Genomic DNA, 17,490 nt, shown 5'->3' with positions numbered 1-17,490 from the left:
CACTACGCAGTTGTCCACGTCTGTCGCCATGGTTACTTCATGGCTATGGCAGTACGAACGGAAACCGAGGATAGCGCGGATATTGCGTCATTGACAGGCGGCATTGTTTTTTCCGGGACGGGCCATTATTTAAAATTGGAATTTCTCTGAAATAAAAAATCTTTGAAGACTTTTGGGATATTGTAAGTACACATCTGTAGGAAATATATCACACTGTGCATGTGCAAGTGATTTTTGGATATTTTATTACAAAATTCTTACATATTGTACCTTTTTAATCTAATATTTAGTTTTATTTCAGTTACCGAAAACAATGTTTAATAGTTTTTGTTTTAGTCAACAATAATAACACCGTTGTATAAAAACATTCTTTTAGACTGTACATTACTAGTCTCATCCTCCGACGTCATGGACCGACCGCCTGGCCAGAATAAGATGCAGTGTGGGTCTGTCTGTTTGATGTCTAATCAAAGGTCTGGCTTTGCGAGGCTAGCACATTGCTGAAAGCTAAGAAGTTTTCAGAAGATGCTTCAACACACCCATCATCAGCGCGTCATCTATTCACTGTGATGCTCTCAAGCTGGAGAAGTTCTTTCAAAGCCTTTGGCTTGAGCAAACCCTTCATAAGACTGAAAAACCTTGAACCCACACTCAAGCACAACACAAACACATTCAGAGTCAAACACCTTCCCTGATGCCACAGGCAAACCATACTCTCAAACCAAGAAATGCCACCGGCAATGCTGAGAGGTGAGGTGTAGCGTCTGCTGTCTCGACTACATTTTAACTATTTTAACAGAGCTCGGAAAAAGTGTTGGTAAACTTCTTGTAATGTTTTTTGGGGTTGTAATGTTTTTTGAGGAGTGTGATGTTAGAAGATGAAGTGAAATATACCTGAAGAGCATTTTAAATATAGACTGTGCTTATTTTCTACTGTCAGTAAGAAGGCTGCTTTGCTCTGAGGTAATTGTGTTTGTCATGGATGTGAAAATGTTTTAAATCATGGATGAAAAATCGTATTCAAATTCACATCCCTGCTAGCTTAATTTATTAAAGCGCAAGCAATCACAAAACAATATCAGCATTCATTCTTTCTAATTGCAGTATGGTGACAGTTTAGTCATATCGCTAATTATCCCATTATCTTTCTTATTTAGTGTACTGGATGAAACCGATTTACAAGAACATTTATTTTTTTTCTTTTCTTTTTTTCTAGATCAGTGGCTCCCAAACATTTTGACTCCAGGAACCCCCATTATCCAAAACAATTATTCAAAGGTCCCATGATTTTTAAATTTTTTTGTGATAAGAAAATATTTTTACTTACACAATTTCTACCTCATAGATTATTTTAGAGCTTGGCTTGATTAAATAAGTATAGCCTATTCATTAAAAAAATGCCCATCTAGTTGCAAGATATAAAATACTACTGTAATAGATACTTTATAGAAATCACACTTTTAAGATTGCTGATGGGGGAAATAAAATATGAAGCTTCTTGATTTTTTAATTGCTTTTGCTCATTTTACCTATTGTTTTGTCTTATTTTAAATTAAGTCATCTTGAGGCCATTTTCTGATCTCTTTAAGTATAATAAAGCATTGGGTGAAGAAATATGTGTCTGTGTAACCCTCATTGAGATAAAAAAAAGTGTCTCTGGTGACATTTCTGCAAAATTTACATTGCGTCTTGCATGCTTTGCAACACTTTCAAAGTAAAATGTCCCAGCGGCACTAAAAGCAGGTAGGTTGTTGTACGTAACGTGTCAGTTTGGAAATGAAATGTTTGGTGAGTGGCGTTAAAAGGTTGATGCTCTCGTGTTTGAAAATAACATTCCACCAGGGCTCGACATTAACACCCGCCAACCCGCCAAATGCAGGTTGATTTCAGCAGTGGCGTGTAATGCAGTCACTCCTACTAGCCACTTTGGCAGGTTGAATTTTATATAATAATACATAGGCTACATTTTTCAATTGTAGTCTTTTAAAACTGCATCTGAAATAATAAACTAAGTGCATCTCTCGACAACGAGTTGACACACAAACCTGCCTCCCTTCACTCACTTGTTTCATTTTCTCCGGATGAATAGTGTTGGTGTTACAGGGCTTGAATTTCGGCGTGGGATTGCGCATCATTTTACTCATTCCTGCAGATTTGTGCTCGCACATAAAGCCACCTCGAAGTACTGATTTGAGTTCTTTTTTACTGCTTTAACAGTCAAATTCACACAAAATAATGTCAAAATACCAGTCTTGGCGGGTATTCACGTAAATATAGTCAGTTTTGTTTTAAGTGAACATATGTTGAGAAAGAATGTAATGGATCTGTGCGTCAGGTCTTAAAGTGACAGCAGCCTAATATACATGCTGCCAAATTATGAGATCATATTAAAAATATATAAATGACAGTTTTTCCTCATGATATCGATGTCATAATTGTGGCCAGTGAAAATGCAGAGTGGCTAGTAACTTTGGAAAACCACTAGCCACGGTGTGGTGAGCAAAAAAAGTGAATGTCAAGCCCTACACACCAACTACACTAAACAACAATAGTGTTAGCAATTTGCTGATGCAACGGTGCCATTTTTTTCTGCTTCTAAAAGTCATTGAGCTCTCTTATGGTAAATCTTGTTTCAAGGGACTCCTATCCTAGCACTCTGCATTACAAGTTTACTTTGTTAGAAAAGCCAAACATATTATACAAATGTCAAAATGTATCAATTTACAAATCATGCACTAAAGTAAGTTTTTTGAGGTCACAACGTATTATTGTACAAGGAACCGCGGCACGTTTTTACAATGAACCAAGGTTGATGTAACCCTGTCTAAAACATACTTGAGCATATAGAAATATTATGAACATTAAGATTTATTTAAAATTTCCAATGTCCAACTGCTCTTTGGTGTTTGTCATTAGTGTGACAATAGAGAGGGCGAGCATTAACTCTCATCTCCATTGCTCCATAAATCCAGGCACAGCAGTAATTTCAAATCATTTCATTTTCAGATAACAGTAACTACATTACCTCAATGTCATCCTCCTTTCTTCGTTTCCTCCTCCTCCTGAGTTTGTTAATTTTGGTAATGAGTTTTGTCTTTTTCTTCCGCAGATTACTGAGCTCCACAACATTAAGAACATTACGCGAATGCCACGAGAGACCAAGAAACACGCAGTGGCAATTATTTTCTGTGATGAGACGTCAAAGACATTTGCCTGTGAGTCAGGTAAGCATTGTCTCCAGCTATGAGAAAAGTCTTTGTTGTAGTGCTGGGTTGTATCCAAAATGACTTCATTTATTCTATATTTCAAGATGCGCAAGTATTGATTTTCACATATCAGGGGTAATCGTTTATTCTTTGAGTTATTCCATTTATACCTTGAAACTGGAGAAGGTGCTGCAAAACATTAAGGCTAGTAAGTGTTAGAAGAGCCCATTGGGATATACAGGGATTTTCTTTGTTAAATTGTGTCATATCTTGTGTCTAAGAGAATGAATATGGCCAAAGGCAACAGACAGATCAGCAGTTAGAAAACAAAACAACAAAAGAAAGGCTTAAAACACAAACACGCATTTGAAATATGAATGAGATGCTTTACTCACCATTAGGTTGGCAGTAGAAAGTGTCTTTTCCCAAGTGTTTTCTCTCCTCTCACACTGCCATCTTTCCACTACAAGATTTTCAATGTCAAAACTGATCAAAGTGTTATCGCAGGGGGAAAAAAAATACATCCAGAATACAAAGATGAGTTGGCACTAACTTGGTTGCGAGATGATTTTAGAATAGTTTTAATATTCAGTTCTGGGGTTTACCACAACCGTCATTTTACCGGGCCAAATAAAGCATGATTATCCCTAATTAAATGTACCGTTTTTTTGTTTGAGAGAATTTTTTGAACTACCGTTTAAAAGTTTGGGGTCAATATGACTTAAAAAAAAAAAGAATGGTTTTAGTCGGTAAGGGCTCATTAAATTGATCAAAAGTGACAGGAAAGAAGTATTACAAATTATTTCTATTTCAAATAAATGCTATTCTTTTGATCGCAGTTTCCTCAAAATTATTAAGCAGAGAGACAACTGTTTGCTACATTGATAATAATGTTCCTTGAGCAGCAAATCAGAATATTAGATTATGATTTCTGAAGGATCATGTGACACTGAAGACTGGAGTAATGATGCTGAAAAGAGACAAGACAAGCATAAGAGACAAAACATAAAAAAACATTAAAAAACCTTGAATGATAAAACAATCAGAAAAATAGCTCATAGCTCCTATGGCATTTGAAATACACATCCATATGTATGAATGAATAAATGGATAAATTTCCTTTATCTGCTTTTTCCACATCATATTATGAACCGATAACCTGCATCTAGTTTAACGTAGTAAAATGCACAGATAAAATGCTGAATAATGAGTATTTAAATGGTGTCATTCACACCAGAAAACACCTTTTTATGTAAATAGCTTTATTTAAATATATTTATAATTCACAAAATTCCGCTATATTGAATGGCATTTCATTGAAAAAGAGACATTTGTATACATTTTCTTTCTAAAAAGAACGTCAAACCCAGGCATAAATCCATGGTGCAGTGTAGACAAACACGAGTGTACCTGACTTTTATCATTTCTTTAGCGAGTATGTGCTAATAAACCATAATAACAGCAGCTCCAAATAATTCTAAGTGAATTCCACCCACAGTAATGTGGTCACAAAGACATTATTCGACCAGAAGAAGAGAAAACTTAATCTAGCACTGAATTTGTCCTTTGCCTTCACATTTTCCTGTCGAGCAAAATTCCCAGGTAGGATAAGAGAGGAGAGAGAAGGAGACAAGGGGAAGACGGGAAGGAGAGGCAGTGGAGTGGATGTGCACAGGGGGAGCAGCACGGTGGACCCGCTGGGATATCATTAGCACCTCTGGGGTCTTCCGCACTGCCAGGGGGAGGCGAGGAATGTTCTCCTGAATCCATTTACCACAATAACCTCCCCACCCCCAGCTCTGCCTCCACTCTATTCCACTCCCTTCAGAGCCAGGATATTAATGGGAAACGGGTAGTGCGGGCATAGGGCATAAATAAAGAGCTGTGCGAGATATGGGCGTACACCAAGGGTTTGCCTTGAGGCCGTTTGAATGAAGTCTTCAGTCCTTCAGTGTTGCATCTGTGACACTTTCAAAGACTTTTCTGTGCTTGTTTGTTGGTAATGTGTCCTGCTGTATTAGATCACCTTGTTGTCCTTGGGAGTAAATCACCTTTGTGTCAATGTGGACCTCAGGCGCCTGTGTGAGTGTGATAAACTCTCCTTGTGGCTCTTTTAATTTTGGCACAGGTACATGTCCACGCGCCGCCCCCTCTCGAACTTCCCCTTTCCCACTAACTCCGGCCATATGGAGCTTGTGTCCCTCACATGTCCGCCACATGTAGGAACTCGACCTCCCTTGATCCTTCACTTCCACTTCCTCACCTCCCTCTGAGTCTGTCGGGTTACGCTTGTGCTGATCTGACCCTTTTCTTCTCTCTCACGTCAGGACTCTCTCTCTCTTAGAATTATCATGTCTGACTATGAGGGCTGTGATTTATAACTAATTTGAATCAAGATTTCACATTTTGCTCAATGTTTGCACGATGTGCAAATTTAATTGTTTTATAATGTATACATTTTGCACCCAAAAACAAATGAGCCCTAAAATAAAATATAAAAATACATAAGTATAATAATAAACCGTTCATAGGTTTTGGGATCATTATGATTTAAAAAAAAAATTAATGCATTAAATTTATAAAAAATGACTTCATTTAAGAATTCTAAAGACTGGAGTAATGATGCTTTGCCATCACAGGTATAAATTACATTTTTAAAATCTATTAAATTAGAAAACCATTTTGTGCAAATAAATGCAGCCTTGGTAAGCATATCAGATTTCAAAAACATTAACAAATCTTACTGACCCCAAACTTTTGGTAGATATTCCTAATATAAAAATTCAGTAGAGCATGACATTAGCAATGCCAAAGTCTTGAATTTGTTTTCAGGGAATGCATGAAAAAAAAGAAGTATACCTTCTATAAGATGTTTGGTCACATGCATAGATGTAAATGTTAATTTAAAACTTACATTTGATGTTTAACAATGAATATTGCTTTCTTGCTTTTAAGATGCTCTACTTTGCTAAATGAAAATGCTCACCTTGTAAAAATAAAGCGGCAAAATGTAATTAAAATTTCCCCATTTTTCAGTGCTTTAGAGTGGCTTCACCTTCTCAATGCAAGGCCTAGAGACCCTACAGATCGATGAAATTCATCGATGATTATTTTCATGATCAATTGTATGTTGCCACATTAATCTATTTTCATCCATCCTGACCCATTTTCTCTCTCCTGACTATTCATCATGTAGTTCTTCTCATTTCCTGTGCTCTGAGTGAACCATTAAGCATGTGAAGATGTTGTGCTGTAAAGTGCTGTGATTCCACCGGGCATCTTTGTGTTTGTGCACATAGCTGCCTGAGCACTTGAGAGTTTGCCATGCTGATGAAGTATTTGTTTATCCAATTTTCCACTCAGTGGGCCCAAAAGTGTGTGTGAATTTAGACACACTTAAAGGTCACCGTCTCAGGAGAGAGGCCATGCAAAAACTCCCAACAAAAAGCTTGTATAAAAAAGGAGACAATGTAGACAATGATTTGTTTGTGATTGAATAAAGTTAGATATAGAAAATCCAAGGCATTGTGGTTTTCTTTCCAGCTTTTGGATCTGTGTGCACGACTTATCTGAACTTAATTGATAGGACTTTATTGTACTTTATGCTAATGCATTTGGCACTAAAACAAATTCTAGTCATTTTTTGAATGGTGCCTGCTCACATTACTCAATCAAGCTAAATTAAAATGTGAATAGACATACGGTATATTCATTTTAAGCTTCAAGTACTACAGCTGAAATATACTTAGGGAAACATCAAGCAGACAGCCATTGTTATTCAAACAAGCTCCGCTGAATACGCAAACTCGACCAGGTCACAAACTACTTGGCGCATAATTAGACAAATCTAATCTCATAATGTTGAGCTTTCAAACCCATGTCTCAAAGAGAAGTGGTGTGGACGGAGCTCATTTTGTTGTTTAATTTGTGCTCCCTTTGTGTCATTGTGCTTAACTGCATTAGGTGCTTTTGAGTGGATGTTCATTTGCAAGGTTTACTCATTATTAGAATGATTCTGGTCAGAGTCTGCTGTAGATAAGCCAGGAGCTTTTCAAGAATTCCATAAACTAACTGCTGAGGGAAACAAACAAGAAGTCACATAAATACATGCAAGTGGCTTACTCAACATGCTCAACTCCTACAGGATGCTATTTGTGTTTGTCTTTTGTGTGCACACAGGGGCCAAAATAACTATTGCAACACCTGCCAATAATGTGTAAACTGAGAAAATGTGCCACCCATAAATATTTGTTTTTACTGTGCGTTAAGCTCCTGCATTATTTATGTGTATAAATATATCACTTTATACACTAGCAGTTAAAAGTTTGGAATAATTATGATTTTTGTGTGTTTTTGAAAGAAGTCACCAAGAAGTTATGCTCACCAAGACTGCATTTTTAATAAAAAAATACAGTAAAACAGTAATATTTTAAAATATTATTAAAATTTAAAATAACAGTTTTTGCATTTGAAACTCAAAAAAATTTAATATCGTGCAAAAGTTTATATAATATTATTATAATATTATAATATATTATCATTACATGCAAAGTGAGATATTTCAAGCCTTTATTTGTTATTATTTTGATGATTATGGCTTAAAAACTTTTCACAATATAAAAATTTTGAATTTGGAGTTTTCATAAGCTGTAAGTCATAATCATCAAAATGATAACAAATAAAGGCTTGAAATATCTCACTTTGCATGTAATGGGTCTATATAATATATTAGTTTCACCTTTTAAGTTGAATTAATGAAATAAATTAACTTTTGCACGATATTAAAATTTTTCGAGTTTCACCTGTATTGGTGTATATATATATATATCATCTATATTGAATATATATATATATATATATTGATATATATATCATCCCATATATATTGAATATGTATTTTATTCCTTTTATTGAAAGCTGAATTTTCAGCATCATTAGCCCAGTCATGATTATTCAGAAATCATAATCTAATATGCTGATTTGGTGCTCAAGATTTTTTTATTATTATAATGTATCATGGTTATCGCAAAAAATATTAAGCAGCAAAAACTTTTCAACATTGATGATAATAAGAAACCATATTAAAAATAACTAATAATAAAAACAATAGGTGCCTCCGCACCTTCGGTGCTTGATCCCTAATGAGCGCCAAATCAGCATTTTATTGATTTGAAGAATCATTTGACTCTGGAGTGATGGTTGCAATGTTTTTTTTAGCTTGGCCATCAAATAAATAAATTACATTTTAAAATATATTAAAATAAAACAGTTCATTTAAACTGTAATAATATTACAATATTACTGTTTTTACTGTATTTTTGATCAAATAAAAGCAGCCTTGATGAGCATAAGAGACTTCTTTCAAAAACATAAAAAAATCTTATTATTCCAAACTTTTGACCTATAGTATATAACATGACTATTTAAAATATAATTTATATATGAGTGTAAGTGTAATAAATAGTAAAGCTCACCTAAAAAAAAAAGAAAACCTGTCATCATTTTCCCTCATGTTGTTGCAAACATGAATTTCTTTCTTCCATCATTGCGCTTTCTAAAAATGGTCAGTAATTCTGTTTTCTTTCTTGACAGCCGGTTTTTACTCACATTTGGCACTTGGCGAGTATTTTTAGACACTGTGTCCAAACCTATAAACTTGCCTGTCTGTCGGTCACTTCTGTCCGTCTGTCTGTCTGGACGTGACTACTGGCTGTTTTAGTTTTAAAACGCACATCTCTTGTAACATTAAACATTCAATAAATATTCATAGAAAGGCTAAGCTGGTCGATGACTAGAAAAATAACATTCATCACCAATGCAGCCTTCGCAAATAGCTTGTTTTGCGCATTAGTGTTGAATCTTCTTTTTTCCCCTGTTTGCCGCTGTCTCTTCAGTGCTCCTGTATGTTTGCATATAAACATGATGATATGGATGTGTGTGTCCACAGAGCTGGAGGCTGAAGAGTGGTGGAAGTTATTGTGTTTGGAGTGTCTGGGCAGCAGACTTAATGACATCAGCCTGGGAGAACCGGACTTGTTAGCAGCAGGAGTGCAGAGGGAACAGAACGGTCAGTATCCAATTAGAGCCCAGCTTTTTGGGTGATTTTTAACTCTTGTACTCCCTAAATGATTCTATTACAAGGACCAAATGTGTTTGTTAAACACAGTCCCTCCAGGTCTGTTCTCATGTTTATAAATGATCTGCTCGGGCCAAGGTTCTTTACTAAGCACTAATGGGTACTGCCGTGCATCAGAGCATCGGCCCATAATGAAGCTTGTCATAGAGATGGATGAGATTATGACGCAGAAGAAAGCTGGATGAATACGTATAGCCTAGCAGCTCTGCAAAAAAAAAAAAAAAAAAAAAAAAAAAAACACACTTAAGAGAATGAGTGAGAATCTTTCGTGAATTCATTTTGTTTCCTTCTAGAATGAATGGCAATGATTTTATAGTTGAATTTTAAAGCCGTGGTTCTAAACTGGTTTTGCTTTAGGACCCAGATTTTACATTGGACATCAAGCTACACCTAAAACAGTACAGGAGCTGTTCACTGTACAGAAATAAACAAATGTTTTAAAAATACATTCACTTACATTATTATATATATTATTATATTACATGTTTTATTTGATTGTTTCATGCTCTTAGCAGCCAGCAAATCTTAGGCCCTATTTACACCTGGTATTAAAGGCTTATTCACCGTATCCCCCAGAGTTAGATAAATCCATACGTACCCCTTTCATCTCCGTGCGTGCCGTAACTCACCGCTAGCCTAGCTTAGCACAAAGCCTGGAGGTAAACGGCTCCAGCTAGCGTACTGCTCCCAATAAGTGACAAAATAACGCTAACATTTTCCTATTTACATGTTGTGATTTGTATAGTCATGTAAATAGGAAAAGGTTGGTGTTATTCTGTCACTTATTGGGAGCAGTACGCTAGCTGGAGCCGTTTACCTCCAGTATTTGTGCTAAGCTAGGCTAGCTAGCTAACTCAGAGTTACGGCACGCACGGAGATGAAAAGGGTATTAAATTTTTATCGAATTAATTACATGATATGCAATTAATTAACCAAATTAACTGCAAATCAAATTTGGCTGAGAAATTACCCCCAAAATATAATTTAAAGTCATTAATGTGTTAAATGAGAAGCATGAAATGCAACATACAAAAGTAGCTTTAGAAAGAAATATTTGATTCAACATTTTATTACACGTAAACTTTTTAGGCTACAACGGCCACGTTTTTTTTTTTAGAAGCTGCATCTGAATTTGTATTTAGATACATGTCATTTACAGACTATTTATTGCAGTTCAGAGGTGGCATTACAATTGCATAAGTAATGGGGTGAGATCAATGGGTTTTAAATGGGTATTATTAAAGGGATAAAATTGAATGAAACTTCTGTCATCATTTACTTACCCTCATGTCGTTTCAAACCCATATGACGTTCTTTCCTCTGTAGAACATAAAAGAAGATATTTTAAGAAATGTCTATTTGTCTAATGTCTATTTTTCATACAATGAAAGTCAATGGTAACCAAAACCGTTTGGTTACTAACATTCTTCAAAATATCTTCTTTTTATATTCTACTGCAACTTCATCACCTCTAAGATCAGACTGTTTCAGTCAGAGTTGTGTCTGTGTTTATGTGAGTGTTTTTTAAGCATAATTCGGCGAAAATCAATATCAGTTCATCTCCTAGTGCCGCTGAAGCGCTCAAGCATTACGCTGCGTCAGACACCGTGCCGCGATCATCAAATTTTTTTTCAATCAAATGACAGGCAAATATTGATTTGTTTTCATAACGAGAGCGCAATGTGTATATGATTATATCAGCTGGAGGTCAGCGAAATGATGGTTTCTGCGCTATTCGACAGCTGAGGAATAACGAGCAGAGAGTTTGCCGCTTCAATTAGACCCTCTAACGGCGGCCTGCGATAATTAAATCAGAGTTAATTTTCACAATCCCTAAAATAGACCCCACATTACATTGCCTCTTCCTCCGGAGAGACACATAGCTTATTTTGAAGCATTAGGTATAATTAGGCACTATTAATTTGGATTATGAAGTGCACCCTTGTCTTTTCGAAGCTAATTGAGATGGTGTGGTTACTCCAGCCACGGTTGGCTCGACTGCGGCTCTATGGCAACAATCTGTTGACCTTTGTGCTCTGCAAGAGCTGCATCTGCAAGAAGAGAAAATAATAATCACGCTAGATGGCTCTGTTAAGATGTTCTCTCGCTCTCCAGCCGTACCCTTTAATTCTCTGTCATCTTTAGGCAGAGCAGAATCTGTCAGCTGCGCAAATAAAAGCTGCATTTACCCGAGCTGTTTTAGATGTCTGTAAATATGACAGCTGCATGGCCTGTACCGCCACAGTGGTTGCCCTTTTTTAAGCAAATGTAATTATTATTAAAAGAAATGTCAATCAAACAGCAGTCGGCAACCTTTTCATATCTGTTAAAGAAACTGTTTACCCTGTTATGAATTTTCTTTCTCACAAATCATGATGAACTTCTATGAGTCATTTAAAGAAACCACTTAGTTTTGTCAACCTACTTATATAAATTCCTAGGTTTGTTGGGTGAGCTTCATTTGTGCTTGTATCAAGCACAAATTTCTGCAAAAATACTCAACCCATTTTTGACAACCCATTCAGCTTCATGGCTCCATTCACGCAGTCAGGTTCTTTTTTTTTTTCGCATTAAATACTCTTACTTGGTAATACTGATGGATACTAATGGTAGTCAAATGAGCTGTGAACATAAATATTTTACATTATACATTATATAATGTAATGTAATATATAATGTATTATAATCTTATATAGTATATTATCTTGACTCATTATTTGCATGTGCTTATTGCAAAATAGGCGTATATAATACCTTTTTATAAGAGGAAATTAATTGAAAAGTATTCTATTTTAATGGTTTATTTTTTTATTGTTTTATTATTAATTTAAATTAAGTGTTGTCACATTATTTACATGCGGTTAATGCTAAATTATTAAAACATATATAAATCCTTTTTATAATTTAATTAAATTTTTTTATTATTATTAACAAACCCCCAGTCTTGTCACAGTATTTGCATGTTGTCAATAATAATACAAAATTTATCTTATAAAAAGGATTATTTAAATCTATAATTTTTTTACATTTCTTTAAAGTTAGAATTGTTATATATTTATATTCAGCAAATCAGAAAACATCCAGTTTGTAACATTATATGCTTTTAATTGTTTCTTCTTTTTTCCATTATTTGTATTTGTATTTTTTTTAAAATATCTCAGCAACCCCCCAGTACTTATGACTTTTAATTATTATTATTTTTACAGAGAGATTTAATGTTTACTTGATGCCTACCCCAAACCTGGACATCTATGGAGAGTGCACAATGCAGATCACCCATGAGAACATCTACCTTTGGGACGTCCATAATGCCAGAGTCAAGCTGGTCATGTGGCCGCTCAACTCCCTGAGGAGATACGGCAGAGACTCAACCTGGTTCACATTTGAGTCCGGGAGGTGTGTGAACGCCATTCGATTCTAGTTGGGTGTGCTTTTGTCTGAGAAGATGTTTTCATCCTAAATCCAATAGTCCTGATTCTGCTGCTCTGCATATTGATTCGCTGATTCATGAAGGTGCTCCACATTTAACATAAGCTTTGCCTTACAGGCTGCCTACTGTTCAGCCTATTACAAGAAGTGTGTGAGTGTACTGAAATCTAATAGAAGCAATAATGCTTAGGGCTGTATGTGTGTGTGCATGTGTGTTGTGCTTTTACAGGATGTGTGATACAGGGGAGGGTTTGTTCACGTTCCAGACCAGAGAAGGTGAGATGATCTATCAGAGAGTTCACTCTGCCACACTGTCCATCGCAGAGCAACATGAACGCATGATGATGGAGATGGAGAAGAGCTCACAGGTATAGTAAAACTTCACATGCCATGCCAAACTCTATAGGACACACTGGGGCGAACCCATAACATAACAATGTGCTTTGTGTATTATTCTGTAATATCAGTACAAGCATATTTCACAAATGAGTCTTAATTGTAGTGTTCAAAATGGAGGGATTCTGGGGTTCTTTATTCATTTAGCATTGATAGAAATGCTAACATAATAATACCGTCCACGTGCACAGAAAATGTATTACTTCTTATCTTTTTAACTTTTGACAGTTACTGGACAAACTATGGATTCAATCACGTAATATAATTTTTTTTTTTATACTCAATTGCTGTTCAAAATTTGGGGGTCAGTAAGATTAACAAAATAAATAAAATGAAGACTTTTATTTAGCAAGGACATATTAAATTGATAAAAGTAAAAATTTTAATGTTACAAAAGGTTTTTATTTCAAATAAATGCTGCATCACGTAAGTAGATCAAGTAAATCAAATAATAATAATTAAGCAGCACAACTGTTTTTAACATTGATAATAAGAAATGTTTCTTGAGCGCCAAATCAGCATATTAGAAAGATTTCTGAAGGATCATGTGACACTGAAGACTGGAGTAATGATGCTGAAAATTCAGCTGTCACCGAAATGAATTACTTTTCAAAATATATCAAAATAAAAGACAGGTATTTTAAATTGAAATAATATTTCACAATATTACTGTTTTAAATGCAGAAACAAATGCAGACTTGATAGGCATAAGAGGCTTTCAAAAACATAAAAATAAATAATAAAAACATTCAAGTTTACTGACCCCAAACTTTTGAATGGTATTGTATATGTGATTATTTCAGAGATTCATGTATGCTACAAACGTCTACAACATAAAAATAAAATAAAAAAGACATGCTACTTGAATATTTCCTCTAAGTTTTCCCATGTCCTTGCTCATATATCACGCAGGTCACAGAACACTGTTGATCGAAAACCTTCAAAAATGATGCGCTTATGTGTGCCAATATCTCAACTGGTAAAGCGTGACGTTATTAGCAACATCAAGGTCAAGAGTTTGATTCCCAAGAACACGCATACTGATAAAAAGCATACCTTCAGCTGCAACTGAAGTCGCGTTGGATAAAAGCGTCTTCCAAATATGTACATGTAAATGGATTAGAGACGCAAGATAACAACAGAAATAACAGCCTGGAGAGGTTTACATCGTTCAAAGCTTTCTGCATCTAAACAGTGATGCCTTGAAATGTGATCTTGCCATTTTTATTGTCAGCATATCACTGAAAGCACATTTTGGTTATTTCTCTGTAACCTCCTGAAGCTAGCGAGGTTGATGAATCGTTCAGTCGCCTGGCGCGGATGGTCTTTCCTGCACTATTTAAATCTGGCTGGCAGTGAATCTGTGCTGTCATCTCTAAGGCCTTCAGTGGAGGCTGATGAGACTTGACCATATGGCCCTCCGCTCAGATCTCGCATTCAGGACCCCTGCCAAAAAAATGCTGCTTGCTCTGAAATCTTGATCTAGAGTCCCGCTACGAGTATTATTTGTTCGAATTTACGAAAATGCCGCGATAAAAGGCTGTAATGACATCACACTCCACCTGTCATCTGTAATGATCAAAACAGCCTAATGCTGTTTACTGCGAGTCTCGGTCTTTGAAAATCCTCTCAGTGTAAGGCCTTTCCGAGTAATTTGACTGGAAATATAACCAATGTAACCCAATGATTTTCTGCTCTGCCTCACAGACTCTTTCAAACGAGAGCACATTAACAAAGTCGATATCTCTCCCGCGAAGCGCTTACTGGCACCACATCACGCGTCAGAACAGCGTGGGAGACATCTGCAATTACCAAGGTAAGACGGAGCTCTTTCCCACTCCACAGCTCAGTTAAAACAGCATCTTTAAATGTTCGCCGTACTTACGAGGGTGACGATTTCATCTGAAGCTCCATTTGGTACATTTATAAATCGGTGAGCAACACTGGCCCTTTCGCTTGGGTAAAGTAAATCAATCTGGCGATTGAGTAAAGCAATAATATGGCAACACATTTGTTGTGCATGTACTAGCGCTACGTGCTCTTTTACATCCCGCTGCCCTTTCTCGAGGAGTGTTTTGTAAGACGGTTTGAATGCGGTGCTGCATTAGTCTTGCTGGGAATCAGACTGGTGGATTTAATTCAATACTTTAAGTGAACATAAATTAAGCATGGCAGGTTTCCATAGTGATTTTGAATTACCAGTAAAGCTGTGTTCCGCATAGGGAGCGGATTTGCATAAAGTAGCTGATGAACATGAATTCATCTTATTAAAACAATTGTGTCAGCAAAACCATACTGTATTTGTTTATTCAAACATTTTGATGCTTCTCCTGTTATGCCAACAAATAAATTCATACCGCATTTTAAAGTGAAATATGCTTAAATCACATTTATTCTTTATTCTTTAAAATAAACAATGCACATTAATTAACATGATGAGCACTCATGTAACATGTAAATGTGCCAGATTTAGCCATACAGGCTAATTTTCATCTGTAGTACCTGGCAGGTTAATGGTAAAGAAAAGTACATAAGTACATAAAAACATGAAAAATCATGTAAAAACACATTCCAGCAAACATAGCCATAACCAGAGCATATTAACACAAAATTACTTTAAATATAAGGAGACAGAAACAAGCCACTACTCCAAATTATGAAGGCATGTTTGATTTATCCAATAGCCACGGTTTGTTTTATCGATGCAGAAAAAAGAAAAATATTTCTTAATTATGTAGGTATAGTATTCCAGGTACAGTATGTGCAGCTTCCATACCTACAAATGTAATCATATTTTCCTAGTTTAAAAAGTCTTTCTGTTGATAGTCCCACCTCGTATGCGTCAAGCTGGTAAGGCAGTAATTCATATTTGAAAAGATCATGGCATTGATGTATAATTTTGAGGCCTCAGTGGTTAAATTATTTCTAATATGTATAAAATTTACCAGATTAAATTAAATTTAATGCACAAGTTTTTCAACTTGTTTTTTAAATGCAAGTTGTAAATCTATTACTATGCCTAAACATTTATACTCATGAACTACTGATACTATAACATCTGGATCTGGATCTCTACAGTATTTGCAGACTTTGATAAAAACATACATACAGTTTTACTAACATTAAGATGTAAACATGAATTTATTAACTGACTTGCTTTTTGCTTTTAGCATGCATATATTAACATATCATCAGCATGCATGTGACAATTAACAGTAGATAGTAGGTAATTAGTAGATAATTAACAAACGTAGGTAGGTCATTAATATACAAACTGAATAACAAAGGACCCAATATTGAACCTTGAGGTACGCCAACAGAATTAGTAACTATTTGTGAAGTCTTATGGCCTACCCGGACACACTGTTTGAAGCACACCATCAGCAAGGTATGATCTTATCCATTTAATTACCTCTGGTGAGAATTTATAATTTGATAACTTGGTAACACTTTACAATAAGGTTCATTAGTTAATGTATTAACTAACATTAACTAACCATGAGCAATACATTTGTTACTGTATTTGTTAATCTTTGTTAACGTTAGTTAATATAAATAAAGCTGTTCATTGTTTGTTCATGTTAGTTCGCAGTGCATGAACTAATGTTAACAAGATTTTAATAAAGTATTAGTAAATGTTGAAATTAACATGAACAAACATTAATAAATGCTGTATACGTGCAGTTCATTATTAGTTCATGTTAACTAATGTAGTTAACTAACGAACCTTATTGTAAAGTGTTACCGATAACTTAATAATTAAAATGTGGTGATTTACTCTTATCAAAGTCTTTCTTTAAATCTAGATAGACAGCTCCCACCAGACCTCCTTTGTCCAATTTAAATTTTATATTTTCTAAAAGAAAACAATTTGCTGTTTCTGTTGAATGATTTTCAGTTTTGTAGAATGAATTTCGCAACCCAAATTGCATCGGATGTAATGAGAATGGAGTACTATTCAAATGTGATAGTATCTGTTCAGAAATCAATTTTTCTGCAGGATACTAATTGGTCTATAATTGATACTAACCATGTGATCATCTGATTTAAACACTGGTTTAATTATTGCAGTTTTCCAAGTACTTGGAAACATCATTTATAGACCAATTAAACATTTTGAAAATAGGAGGAAAGAGTGCCTCTATATAGGTTTTCAAAAATATTGTATCCATCCCATATACATAATTTGCCATTGAACTAGATGGAATTAATCATGTACTTTATCTTTTAATGCCCCTATTTTGAATTTTAGAGAACTGACTAATTCTAAAGTCTTGCAGCATGGACAAAATGCACCATAAAATTATCATAAAAGTAGTTTGT

The 17,490-nt window shown here is 35.2% G+C and overlaps 1 protein-coding gene across 4 annotated transcripts in view; it reads left to right on the top strand.

Moving 5' to 3' along the window:
• dok6 (docking protein 6) overlaps positions 1-17,490 on the top strand; it is a 63,374-nt gene that overhangs the window by 31,784 nt on the left and 14,100 nt on the right. For 3 of the 4 annotated variants that reach the window (XM_079601871.1, XM_079601873.1, XM_079601872.1), the window contains 5 exons: positions 3,110-3,224; positions 9,154-9,273; positions 12,549-12,738; positions 13,001-13,139; positions 14,875-14,983. In XM_079601871.1, coding sequence (XP_079457997.1) covers positions 3,110-3,224; positions 9,154-9,273; positions 12,549-12,738; positions 13,001-13,139; positions 14,875-14,983 — 673 coding nt within the window. The remainder of the gene's footprint in view (positions 1-3,109; positions 3,225-9,153; positions 9,274-12,548; positions 12,739-13,000; positions 13,140-14,874; positions 14,984-17,490) is intronic. The other variant, XM_079601874.1, reaches the window with a different exon arrangement.

The sequence above is a fragment of the Phoxinus phoxinus genome (assembly GCF_949152265.1).
Source record: "Phoxinus phoxinus genome assembly, chromosome: 24".
In the NCBI taxonomy this organism is placed as follows: domain Eukaryota; kingdom Metazoa; phylum Chordata; class Actinopteri; order Cypriniformes; family Leuciscidae; genus Phoxinus; species Phoxinus phoxinus.
This window is presented reverse-complemented; position numbering and strand designations above follow the sequence as displayed.